Consider the following 20925-nt stretch of genomic DNA (forward strand, 5'->3'; position numbering starts at 1 on the left):
CTTGTAAATTTTCTGTGCACTCCTTCAATCTTACATTTCTCCTGTAGGTCAGTGACCAAAACTGCACACAATACTCCAGATTAGGCCTCATCAGTGTCTTATACAATTTCAACATAACATCCCAACTCCTGACTTCAATACTTTGATTTATGAAGGCCAATATGCCAGTAGCTTTCCGAAATTGAAATGAACCTGCATAGTAAATGATATTTTAAAAAACATCTAAAGAACAGAAAATGATGTTCATACAAAGTGAATTGTGCCTTGAGAGACAGAACACTCCCTACCTGACATCCATCAGATGTCAAACATAACTAGTGAAACTAAGTCAAGTTATCATTTCGTTACGTCTTTGGCAAAAAAAAGGAGGACAGTCTTAGAGACATGTCTTGAAATAGTTTTACTGCACAGTCTTTAACCATTCTTGCTTCAAAAATGTCAGCCTTGATGATATACTTGCTCGTGCTAATGTCTGATAAGCAAAGTGGTGACACAGTGCTCACCCAGACTGACGATTGGGTGAGTTGCTTCTGAAGTGAGTTTGCTCTCTTAATACATCCTCCAACTCGCAGTAGTTCATCAGAGTCAAGAAAGGGACAGAGTTTAGTAGGGTAATGTTAGATTGTGAGAAGCTCCTGCTTGGTGCTGCAATGCACTTCCTCTGCATATACCTGCCTTTGAACAATGAGGATTCTAACTTCTGCCTGATTCAGTCGCTCCGCTCTGAGAGGTTGCTTACCTCCTTGTTGTTTCGGTCCCTGAATGTTGGTTAGAGAGGAATTGTTGGGGCAGGTGCAACACTTGTCACACTTGCAGGAATTGATTTAACAAGCAAGTCACACAGAGAGCGATCCCTACGGAAAGGAGAACGGGAGAGGAGAGGTAAGATGTGATCGGATCTTATTAGACATGGCAAAAGTTACAGAGAAAAATGTGCTCAATACAAAGGCTCATGGGGTCGTAGGTATGGGCAAGGGGAACACTGTTATGTTGGTGGGTGATTGTGTAAGGGCAGATGTGGGAAATGAAAGATATGCGGACAAGGGCTGTGCTGAGGGCAGAAACCCCTATTCTTTCAAAAAGAGGAGATTTTAGATAGAGCATGGAACATAGCACAGTACAGGCCCTTCCGCCCATAATTTTGTGATGAAATTTGGACCTATTCTGAGATCCATTGTACCTTTCCCTCAGTCCTAGCCCTCCATTTTTCTTTCATCCATGTGCCTTTCTCAAAGTCTTTTAAATGTCCCTAATGTATCTCCCTTTACCACCAGCCCTGCAGCGCATTTCACCCACCACCACTCTTCATGTAAAAAGAAAAGCTACTTCTGACATCCCCTCTCCCTTATATATTTCTATAATCACTTTAAAATTATGCCTCTCTCGGATTAGCCATTTCTTCCCTGGGAAAAGTCTCTGGCTATCCACTCGATCTATGCCTCATATCATCTTGTATACCTCTATCAAGTTAACTCTCATCCTGCTCCACTCCAAAGAGAAAAGCCATAGCTCACTCAGTCTGCCCTCGTAAGATATAGTCATAGTCATATTTTATTAATCCCGGGGGAAATTGGTTTTCGTTACAGTTGCTCCATAAATAATAAATAGTAGTAGAACCTTAAATAGTTAAATAGTAATATGTAAATTATGCCAGTAAATTATGAAATAAGTCCAGGACCAGCCTATTGGCTCAGGATGTCTGACCCTCCAAGGGAGGAGTTGTAAAGTTTGATGGCCACAGGCAGGAATGACTTCCTATGATGCTCAGTGCTGCATCTCGGTGGAATGAGTCTCTGGCTGAATGTACTCCTGTGCCCACCCAGTACATTATGTAGTGGATGGGAGACATTGACCAAGATGACATGCAACTTAAACAGCATCTTCTTTTCAGACACTACCGTGAGAGAGTCCAGTTCCATCCCCACAGCGTCACTGGCCTTACGAATGAGTTTGTTGATTTTGTTGGTGTCTGCTGCCCCAGCACACAACAGCAAACATGATAGCACTGGCCACCACAGACTCGAAGAACATCCTTAGCATCGTCTGGCAGATGATAAAGGACCTCAGTCTCCTCAGGAAATAGAGACAGCTCTGGCCCTTCTTGTAGACAGCCTCAGGGTTCTTTGACCAGTCCAGTTTATTGTCAGTTCGTATCCCCAGGTATTTGTAATCCTCCACCATGTCCACACTGACCCCCTGGATGGAAACAGGGGTCACCAGTACCTTGGCTCTCCTCAGGTCTACCACCAGCTCCTTAGTCTTTTTCACAGTAAGCTGCAGATAATTCTGCTCACACCATGTGACAAAGTTTCCTACCATAGCCCTGTACTCAGCCTCATCTCCCTTGCTGATGCATCCAACTATGGCAGAGTCATCAGAAAACTTCTGAAGATGACAAGACTCTGTGCAGTAGTTGAAGTCCGAAGTGTAAATGGTGAAGAGAAAGGGAGACCAGACAGTCCCCTGTGGAGCCCCCGTGCTGCTGATCCCTCTGTCGGACACACAGTGTTGCAAGCACGCGTACTGTGGTCTGCCAGTCAGGTAATCAAGAATCCATGGTACCAGGGAAGCATCCACCTGCATCGCTGTCAGCTTCTCCCCCAGCAGAGCAGGGCGGATGGTGTTGAACGCACTGGAGAAGTCAAAAAATATGACCCTCAGTGCTCGCTGGCTTGTCCAGGTGGGCGTAGACACGGTTCAGCAGGAAGACGATGGCATCCTCAACTCCTAGTCGGGACTGGTAGGTGAACTGGAGAGGATCTAAGTGTGGCCTGACCATAGGCCGGAGCAGCTCCAGAACAAGTCTCTCCAGGGTCTTCATGATGTGGGAGGTCAATGCCACTGGTCTGTAGTCATTGAGGCCACTGGGGCACGGCGTCTTCGGCACAGGGACGAGGCAGGACATCTTCCACAGTACAGGAACCCTCCGGAGCCTTAGGCTCAGGTTGAATACATGGTGAATTACTCCACATATGCTGTGTAGTCCAGGCAGCATCCTGGTCAATTCCCTTTGCACCCTCTCTGAAGCTTCCAAATCTCCTTCCTATAATAAGATAACCAGAACTAAACACAATATTCCAAGTGTGGTCAAACTACAGTTTGATAGAGCTGCAACATTAGCTGGCAGCTATTGAATTCAGTGTCCCAACTCATGAAGGCTAACATACCGTGTGCCTTCTTAACCACCCTATCAACTTGTGCAGTAACTTTGAGAGATCTATGGACATGGACCCCAAGATCCCTCTCTTCATCCAAACTGCTAAGAATTCTCCCAATAATGAGCTACTCTGCCTTCAAGTTCAAACTTTTCAAAGTGTATCACCTCACACTTCTCCAGATTGAACTCCATCTACCACTTCTCAGAATCAGAATCAGGTTTAGCGTCACTAGCATATGTCGTGAAATTTGTAGTTTTGCAACAGCAATGCATTGCAATACACAATAAAAGTGAAAATGAAATTAGCTCTGGTGCCGCCTCCTTGATGGTAGCAATGGGAAAAGCCCATGTCCTGGATGATATAAGTCGTTAATGATGGGTGCCCCCCTTTTGAGGTATCACCGCCTTGAAGGTGTCCATGATGTTGGTGCAAGTGCCCATGGTGGAGCTAGTTGAGTTTACAACTTTCTGCAGTGGCCCCTCCATACCAGACATTGATACAACCAGTTAGAATGCTCTCCACGCTACATCTGCAGAAATTTGCAAGTGTCTTCAGAGATTAAGGGAGCTAGGGCTTTACTGTTTGGAGAGAAGGAGGATGAGAGGAGACATGATAGAGGTGTACAAGATAATAAGAGGAATAGATAGAGTGGATAGCCAGCGCCTCTTCCCCAGGGCACCACTGCTCAATACAAGAGGACATGGCTTTAAGGTAAGGGGTGGGAAGTTGACGGGGGATATTAGAGGAAGGGTTTTTACTCAGAGAGTGGTTGGTGCGTGGAATGCACTGCCTGAGTCAGTGGTAGAGGCAGATACACTAGTGAAGTTTAAGAGACTACTAGACAGGTATTTGGAGGAATCTAAGGTGGGGGCTTATATGGGAGGCAGGGTTTGAGGGTCGGCACAACATTGTGGGCCGAAGGGCCTGTACTGTGCTGTACTATTCTATGTTCTATGTATCTATTCCCCTCAAACTCCTAATGAAATATAGCAGCTGTCATGCCTTCTTTGTAGTTGCATCAATATGTTCAGCTCACGATAGATCCTCAGACATGTTGACACCTAGGAACTTGAAACTGCTCACCCTTTCCACTTCTGATCTCTCGATTAGCACTTGTATGTGTTCCCTCAGATTCCCCTTCCTGAAGTCTACAATCAATTCCTTTGCCTTACTGACGTTGAGTGCAATGTTATTGTTGTGACACCACTCAACCAGCTGATCTATCCTGCTACTGCACACCACCTGAAGCTCTGCTCAGCTCTGCATCCTGTGAATGCTGATATATTCTACAACAACCTTCTACACTATCCACAGCACCGCCAATCTTTGTGTTATTACAAACTTACTAAGCGACTTTTTCATCCAAATCATTTATAAAAAACAGTGTAGAGGTCTCAGCACATATCACCGTGGAACATCATTGGTCACTGATCTCCAGGCAAGATATGCTCTGCCTTTTGTGGGCAAGCCAATTCTGAATCCATGCAGCCACGTTTCCCTGGATCCCATGCCTCCTAACTTTCTGAAAAAACCTATTCTAGGAAACCTTGTTACTTGCTTTACTAAATCCATATACACGACATCCACTGCTCTATCTGAATCAATTTGTTTGATGACTTCTCAAAGAACTCAGGCTCATGAGGAACAACCTACCCCTCAAAAAGCCATGCTGACGATTCCTAATTAAGTTATGCTTCTCCAAATGCTCATAAATCCTGTCTTCGAAAATTCTCTCCAATAGTTTGCCCACTACTCACTGGTCTATAATTCCCAGGATTATCCCTAAAACCTTACTTGAAGAAAAGAATAACATTTTCCATCATCAATCTTTTGGTAATACTCATATGGCCACCAAGGATACAAAGATTATCACCATTGTTACAGCAATCTGTTCACTTGCTTCCCATAGTAACCTTTTGGTATATCACGTCCAACCGTGGGACTTGTATATTGTAATGATTTTCAGAGTTTCAGCATATCCTCTTTTTTTCACATCAAAGTGTTCCATAAATCATTCTGTTTTATGATTTTATCACATTTAACAAGTTTCTCTCACTGGTGAATACTGAAGCAAATGTCATTAAAGACCTCCTCTAACTTAAGGCACATTTCCTCTTTTATCCCTGATTGGTCCTACACTCACTCTAGTCATCCTTGTACTCTTCACGACTTGTGGAACACCTTAAGGTTTTCCTTAATCCTACTTGCCTTCTCATGTCCCTTGAAGCTCTCCCTAAGTCCTCTCTTAAGCTCCTTCCTGGCTACTTTGTAATTCTCAAGAACCTTGTCTGATCCTTGCTTCTTAAACTTTATGTAAGATTCTTTCTTCCTCTTGACGAGATGTTCCATCTTTCTTGTCAACCATGGTTCCTTCTCCCTGCCATCCTTTCCCTGCCTCAATGAATCAAACCTTTGCAGAACTCCATGCAAGTGCTTCCTAAGCATATTTCCTTTGTATATTTCCCTGAGTATATCTGTTCTCAATTTATGCTCCCAAATTCATTATAATTCCCTCTATTCCAATTAAATACTTTACCATACCATCTGCTCCTGACCCTTCCCAAGTCTATGGTAAAGATCAAGAAGTTGTGATTACTATCTCTGAAATGCTCACCCATCAAGAGATCTATTAATTGACCAGGTTCATTGCTTAGTACCAGATCCAGTATAGCTCTGCATTAATCGGTCTGTCTGCATATTGTATAAGGAATCCTTTCTGGGCACACCAAACAAATTCTGTCCCATCTAAACCTTTTGCATCAAGTAGGTGCCAATCAATACCAGGGAACGTGAAGTCACTGAATACAACAACCCTGTAATTTTTTTGCACCTTTCCAAAAATTTGCCTCCTGATCTGTTCCTCAGTGACGCTGTTTCTGTTGAGGTATCTATAGATACTCCCAGTAGAGTGATTACACCTTTCCTGTTCCTGACTTTCACCCACATTGGATCAGTAGACAGCCCTTTCATAATGTCCTCCCTTCCTGCAGTTGTGATACCACCCCCTGGTAATCAATGCTGCCTCCCCAGATCTTTTAAGACCATAAGACAGTGGGGCAGAAATAGGCCATTCAGCAATTGATTCTGTTCTGACATTTGATCGTAGCTGATCCATTTCCCGCTCAACTATAATCTTCTGCCTTCTCCCCCTACCTTTCACGCCCTGAATAATCAGGAACCTATCAATCTCTGTGGTAAATAATCACAATGACCTGGCCACAGCTGCCTAAGGCAACAAATTCCACGGATTCACGGCCCTCTGGATAAAGAAATTCCTCTTCATCTCCATTCTGAATGGATGTTCCCCCATTCCGAAGTTTGCCCTCTGGTCCTGGATGCCCCCACTAATGGAAACACCCTCTCCACATCCACTCTATCTAGGTCCTTCAATATTTGATAGGTTTCAATGAGATTCCCCCCCCCCCCCCCATTCTTCTAAATTCTGACGAGTACAGGCGCAGAACCAAAAACGTTCGTCATTGGGTAAGCCTTTCAATCCCAGAATCATTTTTGTGAACCTCCTTTGAACCCTTTCCAATGTCAGCACATCCTGTACCATTTGACCTTTTTTTTTACAAGGCCGAGTAATTAGCTGAATGGTCAACCCAGCACAATAGAAAGCATGCAAGGAGCCAGCCAGATTCAACCTCGGGACCATTTGTCTCAAAGTCCATTGCCGATGCCACTACACAACCAGCCAGCTATAGTAATTCTCTTTACTCAACTGTAAACTGACACATCTGACTTTATCTTCGCCTCTCAAGTTGCAGGGTGAATTTTATCATATTACAATCACGCTTCCAAAGGGCTCTTAATCAAATCTGGTTCATTATGCAACATCCAATCCAGAATAGCTCATCCCCTAGTGAGCTCAACCATAACTGCTCTAAAAAGCTATTTTATAGGCATTCTACAAATTCGCTCTCTTGGGATCCAAAATCAGCACAAACCTGATTTTTCCAATCTACTGAAATATCCCATGACTGTTGTAACATTGCCCTTTTGACATCACTTTTCTGCTTTCTATTGTAATTCGTAGCCCACATCCTGGCTACTGTATGGAGGCCTATATAACCATATAACAATTACAGCACGGAAACAGGCCATCTCGGCCCTTCTAGTCCGTGCCAAACTCTTACTCTCACCTAGTCCCACCGACCTGCACCCAGCCCATAACCCTCCATTCCTTTCCTGTCCATATAGCTATCCAATTTAATTTTAAACAACAACGTCGAACCTGCCCCAACCATTTCTGCTGGAAGCTCGTTCCACACAGCTACCACTCTCTGAGTAAAGAAGATCCCCCTCATGTTACCCCTAAACTTTTGCCCTTTAACTCTCAACTCATGTCCTCTTGTTTGAATCTCCCCCACTCTCAATAGAAAAAGCCTATACACGTCAACTCTGTCAATCCCCTTCATAATTTTAAACACAATCTATCAAGTCCCCCCTCAACCTTCTACGCTCCAAAGAATAAAGACCTAACTTATTCAACCTCTCTCTTTAACTTAGAAGATGAAACCCAGGCAACATTTTAGCAAACCTCCTCTGTACTCTCTCAATTTTATTGACATCTTTCCTATAATTCAGTGACCAGAACTGTACACAATACTCCAAATTTGGCCTTACCAATGCCTTACACAATTTCAACATTACATCCCAACTCCTATACTCAATGCTCTGATTAATAAAGGCCAGCATACCAAAAGCTTTCTTCACCACCCTATCCACATGAGATTCCACCTCCAGGGAACTAGGCACTATTATTACTAGATCCCTCTGTTCTACAGCATTCTTCAATGCCCTACCATTTACCAGGTATGTCCTATTTTGATTAGTAGCATCTCACATTTTTCAGCATTAAACTCCATCTGCTATCTTTCAGCCCACTCTTCTAACTGGCCTAAATCTCTCTGCAAGCTTTGAAAACCTACTTCATTATCCACAACTCCACCTATCTTAGTATCAGCTACATACATAATAATCTAATTTATCGCCCCATCATCCAGATCATTAATATATATGACAAACAACATTGGACCCAGTACAGATCCCTGAGGCACACCACTAGACACCGTCCTCCAATCTGACACACAGTTATCCACCACTACTCTCTGGCGTCTCCCACTTAGCCACTGCTGAATCCATTTTACTACTTCGATATTAATGCCTAACGATTGAACCTTCCTTACTAACCTTCCGTGTAGAACCTTGTCAGAGGCCTTACTGAAGTCCATATAGACAACATCCACCACTTTACTCTCGTCAACTTTCTTAGTAACCTCATCAAAAAATTCATTAAGATTTGTCAAACATGACCTTCCACGCACAAATCCATGTTGACTGTTCCTAATCAGACCCTGTCTATCCAGGTAATTATATATACCATCACTAAGAGTACTTTCCATCAATTTACCCACCACTGACGTCAAACTCACAAGCCGATAATTGCTAGGTTTGCTCTTAGAACCCTTTTTAAACAACGGAACCACATGAGCAATACACCAGTCCTCCGGCACCATCCCCGTTTCTAATGACATTTGAAATATTCCACACTAACTTCCCTCAAGGTCCTAGGGAATATCTTGTCCGGACCTGGAGACTTACCCACTTTTATATTCCTTAAAAGTGCCAGTACTTCCTCTTCTGTAATCATCATACTTATATAACTCCAATGATGATCTTTTCACCTTTGTAGTTCCTTAACTCTGCCCACAATCATCCCACATTTTCTGAGCCTATGTCAGTTCTTTATAAGGATTTCATTTTTTACCAACAGAGCCACACCATCCCCTCTGCCTACCTGCCTGTGTTTTTGATACAATATGTAACATTGGATGTTAAGCTCCCAACTATAATCTTCTTTTAGCACGACTAAGTGTTGTCCACAACATTGTACCTGTGCTACAAGATTATCTACCTTATTTTGTACACTATGTGTATTCGGATATACACCTTCAGCCTTGTATTTGTCACCCTTTTCAATTTTGACCCCTATTACACTGCATTTCATCCCACCCACTGCAATTTTGCTCTGTCATCTGCCTGTCCTCCCTAACCGTCTCACTACAGACTGACTCTGCTTGTATACCAACTATCCCATCCTTAGTCCTATCACTCTGGTTCCCATCCCCCACCAAATCAGTTTAAACCCTCTAGTAAACTCCCTCTTGGGTTCAAGTATAACCTGTCCCTTTTGTACAAGTCATTCCTTCCCCAGAAGATATCCCAATGATCCTGGAATCTGAAACCTTGCCCCTAAAATAGTTCCTCAGCCACGCATTCATCTGCCAAATCAAGATTGCTACCATGAGGTCCTGCTTTTCAGCTTTCTACCTTGCTTCATAAATTTGCTCTCCTTCCTTTTCCTACCTATGTCATTGGTGCCAATATGTATTAAGACTTCTAGCTGCTCACCCTCCCCCTTTAGAATGCTGTGGACCCTGGCACCTGGGAGGCAACATGCCATCCAGGTGTCTCTAGCACATCCATAGAAGGTTATATCTACTCCTTTAACTATGGAATCTCCTATCACTACTGCTGTCATCTTCTCCCCCTTCCCTTCTGAGCCACAGCACCGAACTTTGTGCCTCCCTCCTTCCCTGTCCCTTTTGAAACATCTAAACCCTGGAACATCCAGCACCATTCCTGCCCTTGTGACAGACAAGTCTCTGTAATGGTCACAACATCATAATTCCATGCTCTAAAATCATCACCCTTGTTCCTAATACTTCTTGCATCAGAATTGACACATTTCAACCCATCCAACAATTTGTGCCCAGTCTACTGCCTCACAGTCAGTCTACAAGCTGCATCTACTTTTCAACTAACAGCACCATCCTTTGATGTATTGCTCTGGCTCCCATCTCCTTTCCCAAAAAAAGCCTCATCCTTTGAACCGATGAGGTAGGAGCTGCTAGAAAGCAATAGCATTTTCACAAGTGACAGGGTAGGAAGAAGTATGGTCAAGGTAACTGAGAATCAATACTTTGGTAAAAGATGTCAGTGGATAGTCTTCCTCCAGAGATGGAGACAGAGACTAGCAAATAGGTGGTTTAATATGTCACTTGTTGAAGCATGGTAGAAGATACAAAATTATTCTATCTGTAGTGTGACCTTTCATGCTGAAATCAAATTTGTTGCTCTTAATACTTTTACAGAGATGCGCAGATGTTCGCCAAACACAAAAGTGACAGATGAAGTTGATTGTAGTCCAGTGAAGAGTATGTATTGAACATTTCAATTTGTTATACACTGTAAAGTTTATAAATTATACATGTTTTAATTGCTTGTTGATGCATTATGATCCTGTTATTTGGCTAGGTTGAAACATGTAGAGTAAATGTAAAATGCTATTGATAATTTTGATATACCAAAAGCACAAGACAGGTAACAAAGGACTGCTGTGATGTGTAATGAAGGACTGCATTTGCTGTGATGTGGAAATGTGGCAGTCATTTGGGGAAAGGACAAGCTCTGGAAAATTATGAAAGATTTGATTTGTTAAGTTTAATTAATTGGACTCTGGGTGCTTCTAGCAACGCTGGCATTTACTGCTCCATCCTAATGGCCTTTGAGCTGACTGCCTTTTTGATGAAGGGAAACATTTACATTGCTGTTGGTTATTGAGTTAGGTTTGGAATCAGCAATGTCAGAGGAGTGGTGGGTAGTACTGGCCTCCTCATCAATAGTTGTGCTCCCACTGCTATTTTAAAGATGTGTGTCTGTAAAAACACGTTTTGGGTTTTCTTGGAAACTGGTATTTTTGCATAAACTGACAAACCTACAACTTCTTTTAACCCACAGTTTTTCACCATTCTCACATTTCTGATGTGGCTAGTTTTCTCCATCAATTTCTTCAGATTTTACCATCTCATGGTTGCAAAATGTGATTGGAATTGATTTGTTATTGTGACATGCACTGAGATAAAGTGAAAAGCTTGCTTTGCATTCGATGCACAGTATGCTGAAGTAGTAACTGTTAAAACAATAGCAATATAAGTTACACAGAAAGTGCAATGCAGGTAAACTATTAAGTGCAAGATCATAGCAAGGTAGATTGTGAGGTCAAGGATCCAACTTATGATATTCTATAACCATTTAATATACATATTAACAGGATAGAAGGTCTCCTTGAGCCAGGTGGTATGAGTTTTCTGGCTTTTGTGTCATTTGCCTGACGACAGAGATGTGGGTGAGGTCTTTGATTACGCTGGCTGCTTTACTGGGGCAGCAAGAAATACAGGCAGGATCCATGGAAGGGAGACTTGTCTCAGTGATGTACTGAGCTGTGTCCACAGTTCTTTTCAGTTTCTGATGATCCCAAGCAGCGTCATTGTCAAATCAAAGACAGATAGGATGCTTTTTATGGTGCACCTGGAAGGGGACACGCCAAATTTCTTTATCTTCCTGATGAAATATAGATGTTGGTGGGTTTTCTGGGCTGTGGCATTAATGTTATGTGACCAGGAAAGGCTATTGGTGATGTTCACCCCCAGGAACTTGGAAGTTCTCAACTCTTTCGGCCTCAGCCGTGGGTTGAGTAATTTGTGATGATCGGATGGAGAGAAAAATATGTAGAACAAATGATTGGTCAATTATTGAGTATTTTGCATAATCATTAGAATTAACATAAGGTACAGTTTGATACTTAAGGTACATTGGTAAATTAATGAGTGGATTAGATTATCTCTTTTTCACTAGAGTTGGTTCTTCTGAGCTCACAAAATTAAATCTGACATGGAGAAACCTTAAAGAGAGAACAAAGGTTTGGCAGCTCTGACATTCATGGTGGGATTCTATCATAAAGTCACAGATTTAAATTTGTCTCTTTTTATGTGAGTTTTGGTATATCATTCGCTCACTGCACAGCAGAATAACTCCTGACATCTGGAACAAAACATTGGTAAGATGTCAAGACTAAGAGAGTTATAAATGGCCTGCAATTTGTTTTTTTTTTGTTTGGAACTTAGGAATTTTGTGTGTGGTGAAAAGGATACTTAAAAGATTCTTAGTTTTAGTGACTTGAATCAGTTTCTTCAAGATGGACCTTGGCCAATTAACAATAGCAGTTGGAGTTGATGGATTCTGCAGACTGCCTATAAATCTGCTATTCAAACTGGGATATTGATTTAGTTTTTATTGTTAAAAAGGTAGACATCAACACGAGCTAAAAATGAATCATTAATGGTGGTTAAGATGGAATGTTCTACAGCACTATTAATAATGTGTGTATGTCACACACACAAAATGCTGGAAGAACTCAGGCGGTCAGGCAGCATCCACGGAAATGAACAGTTAATCTTTTCAGCAAAGGCCTTTCTTCATGACTGAAAAAGAAGGGGGAAGATACCAGAATAACTTTCTATTCTGTTCATCTCCGTGGTTGCTGCCTGACCTGCTGATTTCCTTCATCATTTTCTGTATGTTGCTTTAAATTTCCAGCATCAGCAGAATTTCTTATGTTTATTTTGTGTGTGTGTGTGTGTTTGTTTTTATATATTAAAATAATGACACGTTGAAGCATGGTAGAAGATATGAAGTCATTCTATCTGTAGTGTGATCTTTCGTGCTGTGATCGAATCGTTGCTCATAACACTAATAAATATATATTTGTTTACTAGTTAAGGATCAGTGTTGGAGCTGTTATTTGTCTTGCGTATTAACAATGTGAATATGAATGTAGTGAGTACAGTTAGTAATTTCATAGTTGACATGAAAATTATGGGTAATGTGCAGGGGATATTCCAAGGTACAGGATGATATTCTTCAGTTGATGAAATGGGTTAGGGATATGAGGTTTGGAGGGTATTTGAAGGTTTTTTTTATCCACAGGATAGACGGAATATCACATGTGCCGGGGGGATGGTGAAAGTAGAGACGCATAGATGACTAGAATTGCAAGCCATTAGAGGTTATGGACTAAGTGCTGGAAATTGAGATTAGTATTGATTGAGTGTTTCAAGACTAGCATGGACAAGATAGCTGAGGTGCCAGTTTCTGTGTTGTATGAATCTGACTTTGACTCAAACTCCCAGAGGGATGAAGGAATAACATCTGATAAACAGAATGACTATGTTTGGAGTTGTGTTCAGTAATATTATAGATTTTAAAAAATGCAGGAGGAAATTTTGCAGACGATCGATTGTATACTCTTCAAGTTACTGATGCTGAACCAAGTAGTAGAATCGTGAGCTTCTTCCAAAAGTGATCTTTTATAGATCAAAGTATCAGCAATAAATGGTAACTACATTAAAGACAGTTATGTTCTGATATGCTTCCTCTTCTCCCCTTTTGCAATTCTATCTCAAATTAAGTAGTTGCCTTGTTTGGAAAGTTAGGTGAATTCTTCCACATCATCTTGTCATTGGGTAAAAGTTTTATATATGTATAATTCTGTATTTCTGATGATTCCTTGGTATGTGCTTCAGCATCTGAAGTATGTTTCTTTTCTTTTAGACATGAGTCCTGAAAGTGAACCTGACTCTAACCAGTCAGATGAAGGTAAGCGCATGTGCATAAAATGTTTGTCTTTTTTAATCTGATGTTCACCTTTAGTTATTGGCAAAATCTGGCTTTGAGGAAATCAGTGGCTTTCTAATTTCCAGTAGAGATCCATCAATACTGATGCTTTTGATTTTTTTTCTCTTTTTGTAGAAACCAGTGACTCACCTTTGGATCTGGGAGCAGCTGGGGATTCACCAATATTTAGCAGGACTCGCTCTCGCACCTCAGGGATAGAATTCTCACAGAGTGAGCACATTTAGCCTCACTCCAGAAAACTGGCTTTTTCATTTCAAGTGTCGATGCTAGCATGTATATAGTAGAATTATTGGTGATTGTGTGTTAACTTATCATTGGATCAATACATCAGTGATTTTCCTCCCTAATCAGATTGATGGACAATCAGCTTCACTGCTTGAGGAATGTGCAGCTGGTTTTGGACTTAGTGGCATTTTTTATCCATTCCATCCCTCTAATTCCCATTTCCCCTCCCTTACTCTTTCGGGTAGATGGAGCTCGTCAGCCTGGGAAGGCAGTCCATCTAAGAGAGGGAAAACTTAGATTTCAAACCTCCGCTGCCTTGCAGCCATACCCACTAATGGGAAAGGCTGCGGGAGTAAACCCTGAAGACAAATCCGGAGCTGGAGTCCCTAAGGCAGTCCGACGTTGCCTTCAACCTCGTTCTGGCAACTCCTGCAACGACACTGGTGCCAGTCTGTATCGGCCCTTGCCCTTCCCTTGGACAACATTGGTGTTGTGGAGAAGGGAGACTTGCTGCGTGGGCAACTGCTGGTCTTCCATACAACCTTGCCCAGGCCTGTGCCTGGAGAGGACACTCCAGCGTCGCTTCACCACGACAGCACAACACGGAAAAGACTTTCCAGGCGCAGATCCTGGCGAGTGGACAAGATGCCACCACTCTTGTCCTATTTTTCATAACAGATGACCACAGAGTTAGATTTTTTAAAAGGAGCTGCCAGATAGCTATTGGGTATTAGATTCTTGACCAATGTTTTTCTTTTTCTTTTTTAACTTTTTGAAGGCTAATATTAGATTATGAGGACACGCAGTCCTCTTTTATTGTCATTTAGTAATGCATGCATTAAGAAATGATACAATGTTCCTCCAGAATGATATCACAGAAACACAAGACAAACCAAGATTTAAAAAAACTGGAAAAAACCACATAATTATAACATATAGTTACAACAGTGCAAAGCAATACCGTAATTTGATGAAGAACAGACCATGGGCGGTAAAAAAAAAAGTATCAAAGTCTCTTGAAAGTCCTATCATCTCACGCAGACGGTAGAAGGGAGAAACTTTCCCTGCCATGAGCTTCCAGCGCCGCAAACTTGCCGATGCAGCATCCTGGAAGCACCCGACCACAGTCCGACTCTTGAGTCCATCTGAAAACTTTCAGCCTCCAACCAGTCCTCCGACACCGAGCACTGAGCACCATCTCTGCCGAGCGCTTCAACCCGGGTCCCGGCAACAGGCAGTAGGCAAAGCCAAGGATTTGGGGCCTTCCCCTCCGGAGATTCTCGATCGCACAGTAGCAGCGGCAGTGAAGCAGGCATTTCAGAAGTTTCTCCAGATGTTCCTCTGTGCTTCTCACGTCTGTCTTCATCAAATCAGGATTGTGCACAGCCCCTATTTAACAAATACAATATCATTTCGGAGCGGCCACGCACACTGCGTCGTGCTGCCATCTCCTCTTCCCTTCCCCGGTTCTATCAGTTTTAATGTCCTTGAAGGCAGATCTCGAAATATGCTTTTATTCAGTTTTCTGTGGATTGCTATTGAGAAAACTCAGTAACAAATGCCTGTGTACATGTACAGGAATTTGAATTAAACAGTTGAGCTTAACTTGCTGATGAACTTGTATCCATATTTTTGCAGATCAAAATCTCCAACAGCCTAACTTAAGCAGAAGACCGCTTCGTTCATCTCGAGGTTGGTGTCTTGTTATTTGAGTGTGGTAAAGTGATAGTTGTATAGAGAGGATGTCACTGAGTGTTGAAATGGCCGAGCAAATCTCATTCAAGTGCTCTTTACTTATCAGATTACTAACCACTGTTTAACCTGTTCAGTTTGCAAAGTTATAAAATCATATAGAACAAGAGAGAGAGAGGTATTTGACATACTATGCACATGCTGACCCTTTGAGAGATCTATTCAGATCGCAAATATTACTGAACTTACCAATCAAATGGGGGCCTAGAATTGGAAGAACACAGAATTAGGGTTGAAGTAGGGCCAGAGAAAAAAGAAGGTATAAGTATCTCCATGTGATTTCATTTTCATCTTCTTATCCAAGCTAATTGTCACATTTCCTAATTCTAGTGTATGGAGCCTTGTGCCAGATTTTATCAGCTAAATCGACAATGATGTGCCTTGGAATATCATAAAACTTTAAAGGCTCTCTCTCAATAATTTATATAATAAGTTTTTGTAGGGAAAGAGTCTGAAAGCCAAATATGGAAACTAGAATGTTTAAGTTGCAGAAGTGTTTTTGCATAGTTGTGTCATTATAATGAATGCACTGTCAAGGGCAAGTTAAATTTCTGCGATCAGGCAAAGGTAGGTGAACTAAATAGGAAAGTACTATCTTTGTTTGTGATTGGAAATAATGCCTTTCCGTATTCTATAAAATAAATTCTGTTGAAATTTGTCAATATTGAGTTTTGAAATCTGGGTAAAATTGTGTTTGAGAATATTTTCAAGCAGGAATGATTGAATGAATGATGTATGCAGTGGATTGTGTTCCTGAGATGCTGGAACTTTGGCTATTTCATGGTAACCAGATTCATGAACTCTAAATTGCAAGCATCAGAATAACTTTCATTTGCCTTTGGAATACGAAGGGGAGGGAGGGGGATCTTTTATCTTTTTTCAACAAAAGATGGCATAGTTGGATAGAATTGGGCTCTTCATCTTAAGCATAAAATTGCACATAAAATAAGTTAAGATAATGCTGAAGTCCCACATTCACATGTTAAGACAAAAAACCCTTGATCTGTTTCAAGAGTCAAAATGCTTTCTTTTCTAGGAACATTTCTGGCTGTCTTTTAGTTTAATCTTTCAAATGTTTGAACACATTGCAAATGAGAATGAGCACAGTGGTGAAGTCCTGTCCGAAACGTCTATGCTTTTTTCTTCTCTCAGATGTGGCCTGACCTGCTGACCATTTCCAGCATTTTCTGTTTTAGATTTCCAGCATCGACACTTCTTTAAATTTTCAGTTGAGTTAGCTTGTGACTAGTTTTAAAAATTAAGCTAATCTATAATGTGTAATAAATTGAATCTAGCTTTCTGCTTGAAATTGCCCAGGAGGAGTTTTAGTACTCAAAGTTTAAAATCTTTGAACTATCTCAATCACTTCATTATATACATGTACTTGCAAATATTGTTAACCCATTTAATTTTTTTCCTGTAGGTCAAAAGGATGATGTAACTGCATCAAACAAAGTTAATACTAAGCGTGTACCTCCAGGTAAAGCAAAACAGTATTTTGTTGTGATTTTTTTCTTCTATTTTGTTCATGTTGAGTTTTGAGGAGAATTTTTTTAAAGTACAGGACACTGCACAGGTTAGTGAGTGTTTTGTTTCTGAGAACTGTCAGTTATCTGAAGTTTTAGGAAGTTGGAAAGCCGTTGTCTGAGATTCCTAAAGTTACACTCATGAATTAATTAGGAACAGATTAGTTTAGATCATTATTATATCTTAGTTAGAATTAGTTTAATTAGTACAGATCTGTACTGCAGATTTATTGTATGCTGGACCAGAGAGTTCCAACCAATATTAAGTGATTAAAATAAATAATTTGGGTTTACATTCTAATTTTAGAATTGTACTCCATTGGGTGTTTAGCATTTGGGGTATCATAAAGATCTGAGAGTTGCTCTACAGTTTCATGTTCTTCTTTAATTGTCTATCTCTGTCTCCTATTGTGATAAGTTTACTATTCAGCACTCCAACGGGTTAAAGGAGTTCTTATTTCAACAAGAGGAAATCATGCCAGGTTTATTTCATCATAGAGCATTTCCTGATTTTCAAGACATTCGGCAAATGATTTACACTTGGCTAATATATGTTGTGTTTTTGACTTTTAAGTGCGACTGAGAATTATTGCAGACAAGAGAATAATTGATTTGGTGATCTGGGTTTATCTTGCATTATAACTGGGTTTACTGTCTGGATGTACGTCTGTGTTGATGTTGTAATGGTATTTGCGATATCACAGAGAATGCAGCGGTTTGTTGCTTTCAGCAGCCTCATGTTTACTTTTGGTTGTTTATTTCTACAGTACTGCCTTGCACTGAGCCTTCCCCAAAGAAAGATGAAAGAAGCAGAGGACTTGCACAGGAAGGTATTGGATTAATCAAATTATTCGATATTGAGTTTATGCCAGGAGTAGAAGATATGTAAAAAGTTTCCTGGGCTTCACTGACAAGAATTTAAAGTCTGGATTGGAGTGTTTAAAATTTAGGGTAATAATGCAGTTTGTAAGTAATTGTTGAAAGAAGCAGCCAATAGTTAATGTGAAATTTTGCAGCTGTAGAAAGTTCACCAACTGACTGATCTGTTTGTTTATGTCAAGTCACTTATGCTCCTTTTTAAAACCCAGAATAACGTGATCATATGTGGATGTTGTAAATTGTAATACTTTTAATATCTTGCCTCCTTCAAGTGTTGATTCGACCCGAACAAATTTTTGGAAATAATAGCAGGAAACTGTTTGCATTGACAATCAAGCAGCATCAGTGTGGAGTGAAACAGTCAACATTTTAGGTCAAAAGCTCTTCATCAGATGTAGAAAAATGAAGAGAGTGAGTTGTAGCGAGAAGGAGGGATGGTGGGGAGTTCTGAGGTGGAGTGCAGACCAAAGATGGCAAGCCATCAAGCATTTTAAATGCTGGCACTGTCTTCAGGTTAAAACTTTGTCCATTTCTCTTTGTACAGCCGCTGCCTGACCTGCATCTGCAGATTCTTGATCTGGGGTGGGGAATAAGCAATTGAAAACGGGAAAATTAAGAAATTAAATTGTGAAATTCAAGATTTGATCCCCAGGGCTGCATTGCATCCTCTTGTGAAACTGTTGTGCTTCCCCTCATGCCTATATTCAGTAACGCAAGATAAAATGTACATGGGACAGAAAATTAAAGTGGCAGGCAGTGGAAGCTCAGGTTTGTAAAATAGTTACCCGAATCTGTGGTTAGAGTTTCTGATGTGGACATGATCACATTATGAGGACTTGATCTAATACAGTGAATTGGAAAAAGTGCATGTGAATTGCTACTTCATCTGGAAGCTCAGTTTGGGTCTGCAAGAGGTAGGCAGGGAAGACATAAAAGATCAATGTTGAACGTCCTTAAGTTGTGTGGAAAAGTGCTTTGAGAAGGAGATGACTTAGCAGGGATGGAGGATGGAGGAGTTAAATGGAGAGTTGTGGATAGAAAGGTCCCTTTGTAACACTGAGCGGTCTCACTTGCACATTGGCTCTGTGTGTACTATGACCTAATCACTTGGATAAGGTGGAAATAGTCCATTCATAATATGAAAGTTATTTGTCAAGGCACAGGGTTTTCTGTTTTTCAAAGCTGTCAATTTCTTTTTCATGTTTTTGAATGTCCTTGTTAAGTATTTGAAACCTACTACAGGTTAATAGTGCATAATTAAACTGGGACAGATAGGTTGGGTTTCAACTTGAAACATCAACAATACCTTTCCTCCCTGCAGATGATGCTTGACTCACTAAGTTCTTCAAGCAGATTGTATGTTAGTCCAGATTCCAGCATTTGCCTTCTCTTTGTCTGCACTTAAGTTGGCAGCTGCTGGCTGAGCTGACAGAATCCTGCAGAATTTGGCTGCCAGTTTGAGTCTATGACAACTAACATCAAATTCAAGTTTATTGTTGTCATTGGCATACATGCAGCACCAGCACAGGACGAGGACAAACATGAGTTAACATAAACTTAAACTAATATAAATTATGCATGTGTGGAAAATAAACAACAAAATAAATAATGACACCAGTGCAAAATTGAGAGACAGAAAAGTAATAGTCCATGATAGTGTTAAGGTTTCTCAGACTATTCAAGAACCTGATGGCAGTGGGGAAGCTGTAGAAACTTGGACTGAGTCTCCAGGCTCTTGCACCTACCTACTGGTAGTATTGAGAAGATGGCATGGCCTGGATGATGAGGGTCCCTGAAGATGGATGTTGCCCGTTATAGATGTCCTCAGTGGTTGACAAGCCCACTGTTCTCTAGCCTTTTACATTCCTGTGCAGTTAAGTTTCCATACCAGACAGTGATGCAACCAAAGTTCCTTCACAGTACATCTGAGTGTAATATCTTGTCTTATCCTTAAATATTTCCATGTAGGGAGTGCATCAGTCCAAGATGGTCGTGGTAACTGCCACACATTGCTTGTGGCCCCGCCTTAATGTTGACCAGCATTACCCCAATGCTAAACTGAAAAGATGGAGAGCAGACCGAGCAATTCAAAACAAACATCTCCGAACTGTTGTGGTCCATTAGTAGTGTATTTGTTTATCATCAGTGTGTAACCTCATTCCCCAGCATAGCTGTTACTCTCAAGAGAGGGGACCGATGCAGGTTTAATAAAAAAGTTAATAAATGTTAGTAGATGGATCATAAGTCATACTGTAGGACCAGAAATAGGCCACTTGACCCATTGAGTCTGCTCCACCAATCAACCATGGCTGATTTATTTTCACTCTTGTCCTTCCTTTTCCCAATACCACTGGTGCTCTTAGCAATCAAGAACCTCCACTTTAAATACTGTATACCCAGTAACCTGGCCTCCACAACCATCTGTGGCAATGAATTCCGCAGATTCACTACCCTCTGGCAAAAGAAATTCTTCCTCGTAACCAGGTAAGTTTAAACTTGAAACAACAGCTGAATGCTACAGTTTAGAATTATGTCTATGCTAAACAGTGAATTCCTTCACAACGACTACAGTAATGTAAAAATCAGCTCACTAAAGGTGATTATGAATCTCAGTGATCCCCATGTACCTGAATGAGGAAAAAGTAAACTGATACAGAGTGGGAATATCTTTGAGGAGGTTAGGAATTCATACTGCATTTACTCTATATGTGGTCTCTGGCTGACTATTGGGAGTAAGTGTCATCTTGCATTGAGAGGTACCGGTTTCGTCTCAGTATTCTAACATCCCATATAGTCTGGTACAGATGTCCCAGTGGCCACATGCCTTCAGGCAGGTATAATCT

General features: G+C 41.1%; 1 protein-coding gene across 2 annotated transcripts in view; it reads left to right on the forward strand.

Annotated features, from left to right (window-relative positions):
• The window catches only part of LOC134354659 (torsin-1A-interacting protein 2-like), a 30771-nt gene that overhangs the window by 7088 nt on the left and 2758 nt on the right, over positions 1-20925 (forward strand). For both annotated transcript variants that reach the window (XM_063063744.1, XM_063063745.1), the window contains exons 2-7: positions 10319-10381; positions 13617-13661; positions 13815-13910; positions 15564-15617; positions 17101-17157; positions 17971-18033. In XM_063063744.1, coding sequence (XP_062919814.1) covers positions 10319-10381; positions 13617-13661; positions 13815-13910; positions 15564-15617; positions 17101-17157; positions 17971-18033 — 378 coding nt within the window. The remainder of the gene's footprint in view (positions 1-10318; positions 10382-13616; positions 13662-13814; positions 13911-15563; positions 15618-17100; positions 17158-17970; positions 18034-20925) is intronic.

Source organism: Mobula hypostoma, chromosome 12 (assembly GCF_963921235.1).
Source record: "Mobula hypostoma chromosome 12, sMobHyp1.1, whole genome shotgun sequence".
NCBI lineage: Eukaryota > Metazoa > Chordata > Chondrichthyes > Myliobatiformes > Myliobatidae > Mobula > Mobula hypostoma.